General features: G+C 38.4%; 1 gene segment (V, D, J or C); it reads right to left on the bottom strand.

The window, feature by feature from the left end:
* Window positions 1-7984: 7984 nt before the first annotated feature.
* On the bottom strand, window positions 7985-8512 carry LOC114686627. The segment is given in 2 exon segments: window positions 7985-8316; window positions 8400-8512. Coding segments are annotated over 2 exon segments (378 nt in total).
* Between the last annotated feature and the right edge of the window lie 9027 nt (window positions 8513-17539).

Raw genomic sequence — 17539 nt, 5'->3', positions numbered from 1 at the left:
GACAAGACAAGAGGAGAAAGAAAAAAAGAAGCAAGATACTTTGTATTATGAATTCATAGTTATTCACAGGAAAAATGTAACTTTGGAGCCTTACTATACTGTACATTGTATATGTAAACTTTCCTTTGATGTATTAGTAGATGTTATCAAATAAATTCATAGGAAATTGAGAAAAGAAAATCTAAAATATGATAATTTAAGCATGTTGTATAAGGTTACTTCCATAATGAATTCATACATAAAAGTTCATTACCAAATGTGGATGAAGCAGTAGCAGCTTGGTGGTACAGTACATCAGGGAAAAAGATTAAAAATTGAACTTTGAAAAATAAAAGAACTATTATACAAACACTATCTGAGTTTAGTCTTCAGTCAATAATAAAAAAACACATTGAAGACCTGTCTTTACCACTTAGATCCTCCAGGCCTGACCTACTCCACAGCCATGCAGGCCTCCGCCCACCCATCCCAAAGGCACTCCCAGCTCTTCTGTGACTACCATAAAGCACTAGGTATGCTCATTTCTTTCCCTGCCACATTCCTCTGATCTTTAGATCCTCAAGGAGTTGTCTTTCTCTCCCCAGGAGCTAGGTCTGCTCTTACAGAGAAGTACAACATGGCCCTTTAGAGACTTCCCCTCCCTGCACCACTAGGGAGTCCAGCCCCTTCTTCCCTACAGCGTGCTCTCTTCCTGTGGCATCCCTCCCCTTCACATCATGTTGTCTTACTCTTTCCCACATCTTAAGTGGCCTTGCTTCTCTCCACTGCTGAGTAGACATTGCCATTTCTTACCCAATAGGTTCTTGCATCCAAGTGCTGCCCAACTGCCTGGAATTACAGAATGGGTTTAATTTTAGTCAGTCAGTCAGAATTACAATCAGATATTGGTTGGTTGCTCTGACAAAAGGTACTGTTCATGCTACCAAAGGAGAAATATAAACAGCTACCCAACTACAAACCCTATGACTTAAAATAGTGACCAGCCTGCAAAACACAAATGTATTTTTAACTGTGTTCTAAGGTCTTATCCTTCCACCCTCATATAAAAGCTTCCACTCCCTCATCAAGGAAGCTTTTGTTTTTAATTACAGATGGAGATGATTACAGAGATCCATGTCAGGTAAACATGCAGAGAACAAGTAACTCTAGGATCCCCAGCTACACTTGATACATCTTCAATGATAACGCTACATCTAAGGCTCAGGGAAAAATCCTGGAAGATGGGGCAGAAAGATTGTAAGATCTAAAGAACCAGGATGTGACTGTGAGATGGTATCTTCTAGACAGGACAGGAATGATTCACCAATGAAATATCAACAATATTGCTTTCTAAACTAGATGTCCATAGCATAGAGGGAATCTCTCAGCTATCCTCCCTAAATAAAGAGCATCAGGTAATCAATGACTCAATGATCAAGCTTCCCAAAAGGTTAGTCAATCCCAATGGTCAGCTAAAAACACATGTACACATACAAAACATCAATTGTTTTAATATTTTTTTACAAATCAATAAGGAAAGCTCAGCTCATACCCAATGCCATGTGCTCCATAGAGAACATCATAATACAGTGTTGACAATTTTAGACAGAGTAGCAAAGCTTATGAATGTTGAATCCAGACATTAAACTGAAGAAATTGGTTTCAAGAATGAAGCTTAGTGCTGATTCTTGCAAAACAATGGGTATGTAATACCCAGTGTTGAAAAATAAAACTTCACTAATTCTATAGAGCATCATTTCTATGTGGATGATGTTTTTACAATTTTGAACTACTGTGCTTGTACTTATTATTTATCTGCTGTGGGCTGTGTTTCATGTAGCCCTCCTGTAATAAAGGACCCATGCCTGTGAATACCCAAATACAGACAGAAATCTAGACACTGCATTCTAGGGCCTATATACTTCAAAGACCTACAGAATATGACATTTAAAATATTTTTAAAAATTTAGACTTTCTGGACAGTAAGATATGTCTGCTCCTGGCAACACCGATTTATTTCAGAGAGGAGGATGGACATCGAAGACACTCCATATGGATTTTATATTCACCTTGACAAAAATATCCACTTAGCAAGAAACTATTCTTGCTTGGACTGCTTGATCGACTGGACATACAAGACCCATGAAAAGGTGACCACTAAACTTCACTTGAGAAAATGGTCCTTCAGGCTCCTGCTTCACAGAGAAAACTGCCAGACATTCTACAGGACACTGAGAAAAATGACCAAGAAACTCCAGGCCTGTGGGCTGAAGACAGATACTTCAACTTTACAAAGGAACATGAGATGACTGTCCAGGCTATCAGCTGTCTCTGTCTACCTTTCAAGACTCCCAAAAGTTGCTTGCATCTTCCGGTTTTTCAGGTAATATATCCTTCTGAGGTCTTTGATGTAGTTGAAGACTAGCATTATAATTTCCTCAGTTATGATAAAAGATAAGTTTGATATAAAACCTTAAACTCACAAATATAAGATAGATAGGATATCTTCTTTAATATTGTAACTGTAATTCTTGCTTGATAATTATTTTGTTATATGTAATTTTACTATGGTAAAGTTAAAACATTTTTTGAAAAAGAAGAAAAGGAGAGGTGCTATGGATATTGCTCTGTATAAATAAACACTGATTGGCCAGTAGCCAGACAGGGAGTATAGGCAGGACTAACAGAGAGGAGAATTAAGGGAACAGGAAGGCAGAGGGGGAGACTGCTGGAGTCACTGCCAGGACAAGGAAGATGTAAGGTACCAGTAAGCCATGAGCCATGTGGCAAAGTATAGATTAAATGGGCTAAATATAAGAGTAAGAGCTAGAAAATGGTAGGCCTGAGCTAATGGTCAAGAAGTTTAAATAATATAAGCATTTGTATGTTTATTTTGTAAGTGGGCTAAGGGACTGCTGGGTCTTGGTGAGACCCTGAGAGAAAACTCCAGATGCAGAGCTCAGGTTCTCAGAATCTTCCATGAGGTCTGCTAGAAATGTCTTTGTAAACTCACCCAAAGTGTAAATCTGTGAATGGACATTATTTTCCCTATGATACATAAAATACATTATTTAGTATGAAATAATGCTACTGATTATCAGATTTTAAAAATGGAAGATTGAAAATAATGTATTTTATTACCACACGAAATATTATGTTATTGCTTAAGACAAACAAGAAAATGAAATTTATATTTCTTCCTTGAATCCCCAGTACAAAGTACTTCAAATATATTTTCAGGAAATACTGTCATTTACCTAACACCCCTGGGTGGTGACCATGCGAAATTAGCTCTCATTGGCTTGGTATCAGAGTGAAATGAATCTTTTACTTCTTCTGGGCAGAAGGTAAAGTAGAAATAGATTTGAAAGAAAGTTTTCCACAGCATATTTAAGGCTCAAGGTTTCACCTTTTGATCATTCAGACATTCAAGACCCTCTCTGGAGATCTCTCCCACATGCAATATTAGGTACCTGGATACTTTAAATTACTTGCCCAACAGGTATCGATAAGTTCTTGAATTAATTGACAGATGCTTTCCCAGTACATTGGAGAGTCCCATTCAATAGAGGCCTGATGTGGAAGATCCCCTGCCTCCTGATCAATCCCTGCTTTCCAGTTGGAGGAAAACAGGAAGATGTTTTATGAAATTACTGGTATTTGAAACAGTGTTTAAAACTCAACATAGGTTTGCATAATCTTTAACATAGAATTGGCCTAGAGGAATCATGCCTGCCACAAATTGTAACTGAAAGTTTTCCTGTGTCCTGCCTGGCCTTTGGTCAGGACAAATCTCTCTCACCTGCCAGTTCTATTGCCCAAATGGATGTATACATGTCAGGGAGGGAATGTCTACTAGAAGAGCATGAAATGTTATTGTTCTGAGCTAAAGAGTACTCTTATTGAATCAAACACTTGAGAATAAAGTACCAGAGGTCTCCATGCTGGTTGTTATTCGCACATTTATCTGAAAGCCCATGCTCTATAGAAGTGTGACCACCATCTACCGGATGGATTGTGAGAGATGATGCCTTATCAGTGTAGATCCACATTCTGTGAAGACTTTAGAGTGTAGGTCAAAGCACTGAGAATAGGGAGGCAGTAAATATGAAACTAGAGAATAATGCAAAATATCTGAACCTAATCACAATTAACATGTACAAACATTGTGTCCACAAATGAGTTCTGTGAAAAATAATTCAAAAGTATTTTTGGCCAGTTTATAGAAATTAAACTTTTTGACATTATATTATGATAAAAATAACTCTGACATTCTAAGAGACTGAAAGTTTTGTTGGATCACACACCCAGAGTCAACGATACACTTTGAGGTCATCTCAAACTGTGATCATAATGACTACTCAGCCTGTTTGGTCTGCCTGCGTTTACTGTAACACCTAACTTTACTTGCCTTGGATTTCTCATATAATCAGCTTTTGCAACCTAAGATACTGCATAGCTCTAAACTTAGTTTACATTCTTTGCATGTTCCTGACTCAAGAACAGTGCATTTGCATTTCTATGTGTGTGTTATGATGATTATTGGCTAAAAACACAAAATGTAGGTTTAAATAAATTTTACAAAATAACTCTGAAGAGTTGCTGAAGACAACATATACAGATATTGTTTAATAAAATGATGTTTACAGTACTGCTTAGTATTTGGGCCTGCTGGAATAAGTTACTAATCACTAGTTAATCTCAGTTAAAAAATTTCTATCAAATATCACTTATTTTTCCCATGTGATGCATTCTGTGCTGTTCAATAAATACAGAGCAGAGATCTTTGTTAAGGATTCACACACCATTTCTCTCTCTCTCTCTCTCTCTCTCTCTCTCTCTCTCTCTCTCTCTCTCTTTCTCTCTCTCTCTCTCTCTCTCTCTCTCTCTCTCTCACACACACACACACACACACACACACACACACTGGAAAACAGACAGATAGTGAAAGAGACAAAGAAGAAGAGAGGAAAACAGAGATACAAAGAGATGGAGAGACAGAAGAATAGGGAGACCAAGGAAGAGAAGGGGGCTCAATGAGAGAGAGAGGGGGGGAGAGGGAGAGGAGGAGGGGAGGAGCAGGGGAGGAGGAGGTGCAGAGGAAGAGACAGAGACAGATACAGAAACTAGACTCCTAAAAGAGGGACAACGTAGGAAGAGTCAAGTAGCGATTCCGTACCTGAGCTCGCTCTTAGTTAAATGACATCAGAGGGAAGTGCTTTTCTTTCCTTAATGTGATTTGCAAACATAATTAATAAATCTGAGTTTACTATTGATGTGTTAAAACCAATACATTTCCATGTTGTGTAAGGAATCACCAGTACATCAAATATACCTATTTTTGTATTCTGTGTCAGTAACATTTAATTCATTTGTAAAGAATTTCAGAGCATTGAGTGTGGGTGAAAGATTGCCTAATCTCATGAGAGGGAACCTGGAAGATCCCTTGTTGAGGATGTAAATTTGGATATCTCTGTCATCAAAAGCAACAGGAGCCTGACATCTCTGAAAAGCTCCCCTCGCTTGGTTGGGTGGTGAAGAGGTCTCAAAGGAAAGGGAAATTTGAAATTCTTGGGTCAACAGAAACAGTAGGTAGATCTCAGGAGCAGGGGTATTATGTCCTGAAAGCTTCCATCAAGTGATAAACTTTTATTTCCCTGTTTCTCTTTCTGTACCTGGTCAGTTTTTTTATAGTTCATCTTCAACTGCAAGGAAAGAGCAGGGCATTCCATGTAGTACACCACGCCTCTGCCTTCTCTCTTTGGCTCTGAAAATGCTCTCAGACAGGGGATTCTCTGTTTCTGACAGTTCCTGTATATGGACAGCAGATAGAAAACTTTCATTAATGAATTTGGGACAAAGCAGAATTATGAGAAACTCATCAGCTGTAGACTGTTACTAAGAAGCGTTCATGTCATCCTGATCATGTGACTCATTCATGACCTTGGGGAAAATGATGATGCATTATGCTATTCTATAGGATTAGTTATACTAAAACATTTAATCCTTTAGAACAAAAGTAGTCTAGCCATCCAGTATCACAAAAAGGAAAAAAGAAGTCCCAAAAATGTTTATCTACTAAATCCTTGCATACTCTCTGCATACTTCCTTCTTTATGTTAATATATTAAAGAGCCTTAAGTAAAAAATGCCTTAAAGAAGCTTCTCAATCAGAAAACTATTAACTGTGTTTCTAGTTACTAGAGAAATATGGTGAATCTTGAATGAAATCCTCCATTCACCATATAAAATGTTTCAAAACTGTTACAGAGAGATTGGTTGAGAGTCATTTCACTATAGGAAAAATAGATGTTTTGGCAAGTATGTATGAAATGATACTCTTTGCCTGGCAAGCACTTATGAAAACAATTCACACCATGCCTCACTTTAGACTGAAGCTTCAGTAATGGATAGACACCTCTGCACTTCTGCTCACACCAAAGACAGGGACAATTATAACCTTTATTTTCATCAGTTTATCAGACAAGGAAACTTCCAAACAGTGGCCCAACAGCTTGCCAGCCCTCAAGTGGTTAACAGCCAAAGCAGCCAAGTTGCTATAAGGGCTTGGAATAAAGTTCCTGATATTAATACTCCCACAGGAATGTTTCCCACTATAGACAAAATATACAGAGACATTTATGACTTATTCCTTCATCTGTAACAAGTTATAGAGCAAAAGGCAGATAATAAAGAAGCTGCATCAACCTCGTCCCGTATATCTGCTTATTAAAATTAATAGTAAAAAGCTTAATTGTGTAGTTGCTAATACCTCACACACAATCGCTGATTTTATAAAAGCAGGCCATATGATTGTCCAGAGGAGCACAGGGCACAGATTCTGGCTGTGTTACTATGGCCTCATATGTGTATCAAATGGGAAAGGAAAAGGTCATTTACAAAATTAATATAAACTAAAACTTGACAATCATCCCCAGAGTAGTAAACCTCCCTCTAAACACCTGCAAATGTAAGATGCATTTTTTCTTTCTTTTTTTTTTCTTTTTTTTTTTCTTTTTGGTTTTTCGAGACAGGATTTCACTTTGTAGCCTTGTGCCTTTCCTGGAACTCGCTCTATAGACCAGGTTGGCCTTCAACTCAAAGAGATATGCCTGCCTCTGCCTCCGAGTGCTGGGATTAAAGGCGTGCACCACCACCGCCCGGCATAACATGCATTTTCAATGGTCCAGTCTGTGTGGATGGTGGTGAAAAAGAGAATTCAATTTCAGGAAACAGGAATGAGCACCCAGGGCTGCTGATGACAGGATCAGGTCTCTATTTCCCCAGCTTTGAATCCCACTGCTCTTTCCCCAGTGCTATCTGAGCAGGAGCCCAGCTTGTTGTCAAAGTAGTAGACTCCACACCCTGGGGACTCCACAATATAACACTCAGCTCCATCCCTAATCCTAAAACAATAAGAGATTTGATTTCAGCTGCCAAAAGCAATTCTTGATCAGATCAGATATATCAATAACTAAAGACATAAAATTAGATTTCATAGGAGAGGTTAAAGCACCTACCCCAAAATCTATGGGGATTCTCCCAAGAAACTGCCTTTGCTTGTTTTAGGGAAACCAAACTGGACTGTGAAAGGGGCTTTGTCTGTGCACATGCTGTTAATTTGTCTATCACTGGCCTAATTCATACTATAGCTTATTCTCAGCTACTCCAGAAACAGTTCCAGTAACTTTGATTTGATTTATTTATATTGTAATGTATTGCCACAGTTTGTCATATTTTGCTTTCCTAAAAAGTAATCATGTCAATGGAGGTGGTAACTGGTAAAGAGCTGGTCAAAATATGGCATACTCTAAGGGCATCCTGAATCAGCATTACTTTGTTCCCAGCATTTTCCCTTGTGAAAAGATGAAAAAGACCCTGTGAGATGTGAAATGACAGACAAAGGGACACTCAGAATGATTATTTCTGAGCAAGTCTCCAGGCTAATCTTCTCTGTCATCTCAGGCCCAGGGCAGCTTCCTGTTCCTCCAGGGTTTCTGACACACTCAGGATGTGGGTTGCAACACTGTGCCTTTTGCACAGTAATAGACAGCAGAGTCCTCAGAGGTCAGGCTGCTGAGATCCATGTAGGCTGTATTGGAGGATGTGTCTGCAGTCAGTTTGGCCTTGCTCTGGAACTTCTGATTGTACTCAGTATTACCATTTTCAGGATCAATCCTTCCAATCCACTCCAGGCCCTGGCCAGGCCTCTGCTTCACCCAGTGCATATAGGTATTAACAATGTTGAAGCCAGAAGCCTTGCAGGACAACATCACAGAGACCCCAGGTTTCACCAGCTCAGCCCCAGACTGCTGCAGCTGGACTTGGGAGTGGACACCTGTGGAGAGAAAGACAGAGTGGATGTCATTGTCACCTCAGTCCTTCTTCCTTCTTTAGGTTTGGAACTGGAAAGCAACTTACCTGTAGTTACTGACAGAAGGAAGAGGATGATCCATCTCCATCCCATGGTGAGGATCTGTGTGCTCAGTGACTGTGGAGAGGACACTAATCATATGCTGTTATGGGTTGTAGGCATTCCAGTATTTACCATCATAGACTCAAGTAATTTGCATATTCATGAGCAGGATACTCCTTAGAAAAGGACCTAGTCCAGCCAGAGAAGGAGGTAGAGGACACCTGGGTCAGGCAGCAGGATGCTGAGAGCCAAGTCCTAATCCTCTCTGAGGAAGTGTATAACATGCTCCTTCCCTGAGTCTTGTGCAGATGCTGAGGATGTAGAGGATGTAACAACAGGACCTAAGCTCTCAATAGATTTCAAGCCTGAGGCAAATGCTCTTATTTGTGACCAGGTTATCAGATTGATCTACAGATGGTGGTTTTGATGATGTTGATGATAGTAATGGGAGACTTAAAACATGCTAAGTTTGAAATTTACATCCTTTTTTCAGATATATGCAATTATTATTTGCCTTTCTAACAGATTATGTACTAAGAAACTCATTCAAATGGCCAAGGTAAATACACTTCAGTAATATTTGCACAACAATGATCATTGTAGCAACATCACTATAACTAAAATATGGAAATAAACTATGTACTGTCAACAGAGGATTTCATCAAGAAGACATGTTTGTATAAACAACACAACAGAAGTTTTTCATCTACAAGGAATATGGAACTTACATCAGTTATTAAAAAATGGATGCAACAAGAGATATGCGTATTAGCTAAGATCATCTCAGAAACACAGACACTAAATGAGACTCTCATTAGTAGTGTTTAGAGATTGCATGCTTACATAAATCTATTAATACAAATACAGGATGGTGTACAGTGAAACTGTCTAATAGAACAAAGGTAAAGTATGAGGGGGAAAAATGAAGGGTAGAGATTATGGAGGAAATATACACACTGTACAAAATACACATGTATAATCCTAAACATACAAAAAGTTGATTTTTTTAAATTCCATAATTTATATTCCTTAAATTTTTAATTTAAGTATAAAATATATTATGATCATATCTACATCCACTATGCCCCACTGGTTTCTCTTGGGACCTTCCAATAAGGCTCTCGCCCAACTTCCTGACCTCTTTTGTTTCATTAACTCATAACACAATGAGTCCAATCAGTACTATATACATACACATAGGTGATGTCATTCACTAGTACATAGGAAACTTCCAGAAACCTTCAGTGGAAATTGAATATATTTCCTCATCAATCATCAAATGCCAATAGATCTACAGCTTGGCATGGGTCATCAGGAATTTCTCTCCATCCATGTAATAGTTTTAAAAATTGTCATACTGTCTTTAGTGGTGAGAATAGGGCCCATGTGTACCAAGGTGCATGTGTGATCCTCAGAGGACAACTAATGGAATTCAATTCTTGTATCCTATTACATTAATCCAAGCAATGAAACTGATATTGCTAAGCATACCGTTAGGCACCTTTACCTGCTCAGTTACTACACAGGTTCTCACAAAACAAAATGAACTCAATGGTATTTTTATAGATGTTTACTCTGTTATCGCATTTTGCATTTTTTGTTTCACTTGTCTTTTGCCTATATATTGTGGTTACAGAGATGTGTTTTTAGAATTTTGTATATGCTTGTGTGTGAGAGTATTTAGTGTGTTAGTTTTGGTTTTTTTTTAGTCTTTTTTTATTTTATGTTTTTCTTTGTCTATTTTTTTTTACAGAGAGAAAGAACAGGTATGGACTTAGGAAGGAGAGGACAGAAGAAATATCTGGAAGGAGTAGAGGGGAGGGAAATCAGTGATCAGAATACAGTGAAATTTTTCAAAAAACTATAATATGTAATTGAAAACTTAATAAAACAAACAAAAATGTAAATCAGTGAATAGTTTAACAAAATATTTTTACTGTGTTTGAGCATGGAAATGTTGCATATCAAACACAGCAGGTGCAGGTCAGCTAACAGACTTTGAGAAAGGAAACCACAGAGGACACAGAGTCTGCTCAACACCAACCTCATCTTTCTACTGGGGATTCTTGGTTCCATTGTGCCCCCTGCTGGTCAGGAGCTCCCCTGCAGGTTGGTCTGTCGTGGCTTACACTGAAGTTGCACAGTCTCCCTGGAGCAGTAACAGATCCCTGAAACTTCAGTGCTCACAGAGTGCATCTGCAGGGATGAATGGCTCCTGTTTATCTGAAGATGCTGACTGGATGTTTCAGAGATTGATGTTAAGATGTTTCTATACTGTCATCAATAACCCCTCTCAATGGCAGGCTCTTCCCTGGTGACAGCTGGATCTAGCTCTAGCAATTCCCACTTATAGTTTGGTGACAACAGGAGAGAATAAAATTTTGACTACCTTCATCAGACTGTACCTGGGGCAGTGCACGTGATGTCAGAGAACCATAATGAGTCTGAAGCTCAGGTGCAGCCCTAAATATATCCATGAATGCATTCCCGAGACATGCAGATAAAGGTGTCAACAGAAAGAGGATAACCCACTGTGGCACTCACAGAAAGTTTAATAGTTACAGAAAGTATACTCGCATTAAGAAGGAAGTAAAAATGAAGCAAATATATGCTGTGACTCAATCTATTTTCCACAATGCATTTGCATGCATTTAAGGGAATGAGGGAAGAGAGGAGATCTCCTTGACAAGGATCTTCCTGGGTGGAGGATATGTATACCTACACAGTTTTATCTCTCCGTGTCTACCTTTCCAAGTCCAGAGTCCTCATAATCTCAGACAGGGCGTGTGTTAGTTAAGCTTTTCAGAATTTGAACATTTTCATGGAAGAGTAATGAATTTGGAATATGCTCCTAGGAATGGGACAATTCAATAGCAATTTAGGATATGTGTGCATCTGTATTTAAATGTCTAAAGTGTTCCTATAATATTAAAATAAAAATACATACAACATAAATTCAGACTATTCATGTATATTTGCTCTAATATCAGGTCATGAGTCTGATGCACCTAATATTTCATGATAGAAGGAACTGGGACCAGTCTGATGCATGTCTTCTCTTCTATCACTGGTCAGAATTGATATGATATCATGTGAACTGTAAGTACACAGAGAAATACACTCTTCTCACTATAAAGGAACACTTATTCCTACAATTCAGGGTGCTGGGTGGTTTTGTCTTGGCATTTCAGAATCTCTGTTGGGCTGAGTAATGCTTATAAAGCTGCATTTCATACTTCAGTACATAGGATCCTAATGGCTATCATAAGTTACAATGGATAGGAGTGAATACCTACTGAATAGTATGGAGACATTCTCCTCTTACAATGTAATCCATTCACAAAATTCTGGGCTCTGTGAGAATATAAATAGGTACTATGAGTTTATTCTCCTGAGTTAAAGTAATATTAGGATTACAATATGTGCAAATCTGATGCAAGAAACATGAAAGTGATCAGAAGTTAACCTTGAATACATCACACATTGATTTCTAGGTTTTTTTTCCCATTCTCCCTTTACTCTGTTGGTTTTTCCCTTCTCCTCTGGCTGGACTCTGGTTTCATTGATCATAAATCCCCAGAAGTTCCTTCTGTAACTGTCCTGTATTTTACTCTTCTAAACACCACTTAAGGACCTGAGTACAAATTGCATAATTCCTGAGGCCTTCCACAGGGAGGACTGTGTTTAGAAACCAGCCCACATCTCACTCTGATACTCACAGATTGATGCACCACTGTTTCCTCATTGGTAAGATATATAAGAGACAGGATGATCCAGTTTACTGATGTTACTGGACATCTCTGGAGTGTTCACTCTGTAAGTTGCCTCTGAAGGAAGTTACAGACAACCTCTGCAGCCCATTCATCTGGGAAAATGTCATGAATCAGCAACACTAACAACTAAACAGTCTTCAGCAAGGCACCAAGGAAGACTGTGACACCCATGTATCCCAAAGATTGGAAGAGAATGTCTTGTGCCACTGTTCTGTAACATGCAGGAATTACAGGGCAGGATATTAAGACTGGGGAAGACTAAGAATGTGAAATCAGTGATCACTGCTTAATATCAAAACCTATTTCTAAAAGCTCAGAAATATGAACTGGCATGATGAATAATTTTTGTTAATAAAACTCAACAGCAACATTTGTCATCTAGGAATTAGACATTGATATGAAATGTGATCAAACATTTCTGTTCTAATGTATTTACATAATCCTGGGAAACACATGCTCATGTTAATATCAACATGAGAATATGTGGATCAAGTTCCCTAATTTAAAACTCCTACTCTCTGAATCTTGCATGCAGGTTGACCAGGAAACTTCTTTATGTAGTAGAATTAGTCCTTAGTCTGCTGTTCCTTTCCTTGGTACTTAACCACAAGTACTGAGAAACTCTTCAGGTTACTCTTTCCTTTCTTTGCATCCTCAAAGCAGACTCCTATTACTTTAGTGTGTCTGATACACCTGAGATACGTACTGTGACACTGTTCTTTACACACTAATAGATGGCAGAGTCCTCAGATGTCAGGTTCCTGAGCTCCTGTGTAGAATGTTTTGGATATTGTGTCTGCATCCAATGTGGCTCTGTCCTGAAACTTCTTCCCTTAGTTTCTTTAGCCAATGATTGGGAGTAATCTTCCAATCCTTTCAAGCTCATATCTAGGTTCTGCCTCATCCAATTATATAGGACATATAGAGAAGCTATCTGAGTCAAAGTCCTTGCAGGAAAACTTTACTGAATCTCCAGGACTTCTCAGTCCAACTCCAGACCGCTGCAGCTGAACCTAGGAGTGGACATCACATGTAGAAAGGATGTCATGATCACTTCAGTCACTGGCTCCCCATCAGTCTGGCTCCTAGTAATGTTCTTGTCTATGCTGCTGCCACAAGAAAGGGGATGATCTGACTTCAGTTCATAGTGAGAACCTGTGTCCACAGGGACTCTGGACAAATGAGGACTAATGTGATACTGTTTGTTGTGTGGATATCACCATATTTACAAGCACAAGGTCTGTAATTTAACTAGTCATGAGGAATAGTCTTTCTCAGATCAACACCTTATCCTTTTTTGAGACAGAACAGGTAGATTTTTTTCTATATTAGTCAGTGGGAGGATCAATTTCATGAATTAAATCAGTCTGGGTAGTTACCTTCCCTGCCTCATTCTGGCACCTGTGTGAACAGAGCTCTTCCATCGCAGTGAGAATCCATTCATCACATCCGTGTTCAAGAAAGTGAACCACAGTTCAAGGGTTCAAGAGTCTTGCTTCTCTTCTTTAAAATGTACCTGGTGATGTCAAGTAGATATTTCAAGGATGGATGATGAGCTGTGATTCAAAGAGTGTCTCCATGAACCACATCTTTTCTCTAAAAGCTGTTAGATCAAGATTTATCAGTGAACACTGGCAATAAAATGAGTTACCAGAAACAGCACATGTGATGGACAGGCTCCACAACTGCTCTATAACAAATTTCCAAAATCCTTCAGCTGCCCTTGGGACATAAACTCACAACACCATGAATAGGAACAATGTGTTATTAACAGCTAAATCCCCACCTGCAGAAAATATTTTCACATTTGAGAAATGACCAGAATTTAGGGAAATTTGGACTGTGAAGTCCATGATGCAGTTGACATCTTGTACATTGCACAAAGGACATCTGGAGCTCATTGGACATGAGAGGATAAGGAATTTCTGTCCACATGACCTGGTGAGGAGTCCTTTCATGATTATCATCTGTTGTATTGGAAAAGCCCATGGGGATAAGAAAGGATAAAGATGAACTATGATAATAAATTCCAGGAGGAAAATAAATATACCAGCAGGAAAATGAGCACCCAAACAGCTCTCAGCCTGAGGTGCTCACCTGTGTGAGAAGAGCCAGGAACAATTGGAAACAAACTGGGTTTTCTACTCACTGGGTCTTGTTTATACAACTTTTTGAATTTGATCTAAGTGAAAATGTGTTTAAATGACAGAATCTCACTGTGTGGTGGAAAATTTCATAATATAATTATTCCATCAATGGCAGAGGCATTTCTGCTCCTGAAAGTGACAATATGCCTTTGTAGAGCCTGAATATTTGTTTTCCCAATAGAAATAAAGCAAAACAAAAACAAAAACGCATATGGCTATACATAGATAAAAAAGATTGGATTCAGATTTGTCAAAGTTATAACAGAGCCAAAAATCTAGAAGGGTACTAAGTGGCCTGCTGGATCTTAGAACAGAAAAAAATATATATTTCTGATTGTATGCTGTGCCATAGTGATATCTCATCACTGTGCCTTAATATAATACAAAGGTTTCACCTGTGCCATTTAAGACATAAATCTCAGTGACAACTTAGCCGTGTTTGTGGAAGTTGAGATGAGGTGAAGAAGGATGGGTTTTGTTGGTGACTCCACAATAACTTCATTTCCCAGCAGTTTATCTCCTTTTCTAACGTTTGGAAAATCCAGTGGCAGTAGATATCATCTTGTGATAGAATAGTCAGAAACAGCTCAGGTGTAGACAGTCCCTCTGATGGATTTATGTGGCCAGGAGCAGATACCTGTAAACCCTGACAGTCACCACATTGGAAACTTATCAAGAACCAATGGTCAACAGAGAGGAACCCTGATCTTGGGAAACTGAAACAGAAAAAAATAGAAGACCCAGTAGTATTATTGTCTTAGTTAGGGTTTTTATTGCTGTGTAGAGACACCACGACCACAGAAACTCTAATAAAAAGAAGTTTAATTGGGGATAGCTTATTGTTTCAGAGGTTTAGTCTAGTATCATCATCAAGTAGAAATAGTGCTAGAAAAGGAACAGAGAGTTCTATATCTTGATCTGCAGGCAATAGGAATGAACTGTGACACTGTGCAACATCCTGAGCATAGGAATCCCCAACAGTGACACACTTCCTCCAAGAAGTCTACACAAATTACAACAAAGCCACACCTACTTATACAGCTACTTCCTTGGAGGGAATGTAGTCTATCATACCGCCACAACTATCCTCTAGACCAATCCTTCCCTTATCCAGGTACCTCAGCCCTGTGTGAGCAGAGACTTGTGCACTCCCCTCCACTGAGGATGCAATTTTTCCTCTGGAGATTAGAAGGATATTTGAGTTTTGAGGCCTCTGTACTTACAGACAGAGATGGCCAGAGATCAGGTTCTTCTGGATCTTCCATGTGGTCTGATAGAAATTTCTTCTCAATCTCACATAGAATGCAAGTCTGTGATGGGATATCATTTGCCATATGAATCATAAAATCCCTTGTTTAGTATGAGATAATGCTACTGATAACAAGATAACCAAACAAAAGATTAAAAAAAAGATAATTTTATAGAATACAGTAAGATTATATTATTGCTTAAAAGCAAACAAGAAAATGTAATTTATGTTTCTTGCTTGAATCCCCAATACAAAGTATTTCAAATATATTTTTAGGGAATACTGTGACTTACATATCACCTCTGGATGGTGGCTATAGAAAAATTACCTCTCATAGGCTTGGAATCAAATTGAAATGAATCATTTGCTTCTTCTGAGTAGAAGGGAAAATATAATAATTTTTCCACAACATATCTCAGTCTTAGGGATTCACTTTTTGATCTTTCAGACATTCAGAACCCTCTCTGGAGATCTCTCCCACATGTGGTATGAGGTTGCTGGGTACTTTAAAATGGCTTGTCCAACAGGTGTTAAAGAAGTCCTTGAATCAAGTTCTTTTAGACACTTGACAAATGACTTCCAGTAAACTGGAGAGTTCCATTCAATACAAAGGCGCAAAGTGGAAGGTTCCCCTCCCTCCTGGTCAATCCCTGCTTTCCAGTGGGAGGAAGACAGGAAGATGTTTTATGAAATCACTGGTACTTAAAACAGTGTTTAAAACTCAATATATGTTTTTAAAGTCTTTAACATAGAATTGGCATATGGGATTCTTGCCTGCTACAATGTATTCCCCACATGGTTGCATACATATTAAATACATGATATTGATATTTGTCACGGGGGAATGTCTGCTAGAGGAACATGAAATGTTATTGTTCTGAGCAAAAGAGTCTTCTTATTGAATCAAACCCTTGAGATTACAAAGTACTCACATTCTCCATGCTGGTTGTTATTCACACATTTATCCAAAATCCCATGATCTATAAAAGTGTGGTCACTAGCTACCCAAAGGACTGTGTGAGAGAAGATTCTGTATCAGTGTAGGTCCATGTTCTGTAAAGATTAAGAGTGTATGTCAGAGTACTGAGACTGGGAAGGCACTAAATATGAGACTAGAGAATACTGCATAATTCATAATTTCAAAACTTTAGACAATTAACATGTACATAAATTGTGTCAATAAATGTGTTCTGTGAAAATTGTTTTAATAGTACATTTAACCAGTTTACAGGACTTATACTTTTGTGGTAATACATTATGATAAAAATATCTTACATCCAAGAGACTGAAACTTTTGCAGGACCACACAGCCAGAGTGAACAATGCACTTTGAAATTCTTCAGATTGTGATCATACTCTACACTAATACTGTTTGTTTAACCTGACTTTAAGTTACTAAAGTCACACCCAATGTTACTTTCCTAGGATTTCCCATATAGTCATCTTCTGCAGCCTAAGATAATGCATATCTCTAACCTTATTTTACATGCTTTCCTTGCTCCTGACTCAAGAATAATGTATTTCTGTTTGTATATGTATGTTATGCTGTGGGTATGCTCTGTATAAATAAAATGCTGATTGTCCAGTAGCCAGGCAGGAAGTAGAGGTGGGACAAGCAGAGAAGAGAATTCTGGGAAGTGGAAGGCTGAGGCAGAGAGACACTGCCAGTTGCCCCATGACGAGGAAGATGTAAGATACCGGTTAGCCACAAGCCACATGGCAAAGTATAAATTAATAGAATGGGTTAATTTAAGATAGAAGAACTAGATAACAAGAAGCCTGAGCCATTAGGCCAAACAATTTAAATAATATAAGTGTTTGAGTGATTATTTTATAAGTGGGCTGTCCGACTGCCAGTCTTGGTGGGACCTGGAGAGAAAACTCTAACTACAGTGCTATGATAACAATTGGCTGAAAACACAAAATGTAGATTTAAATAAATTTTATAAAATAAGCATCAAAAATTGCTGAAGACA

This window comes from Peromyscus leucopus, chromosome 14 (assembly GCF_004664715.2).
Source record: "Peromyscus leucopus breed LL Stock chromosome 14, UCI_PerLeu_2.1, whole genome shotgun sequence".
Taxonomy (NCBI): Eukaryota; Metazoa; Chordata; class Mammalia; order Rodentia; family Cricetidae; genus Peromyscus; species Peromyscus leucopus.
This window is presented reverse-complemented; position numbering and strand designations above follow the sequence as displayed.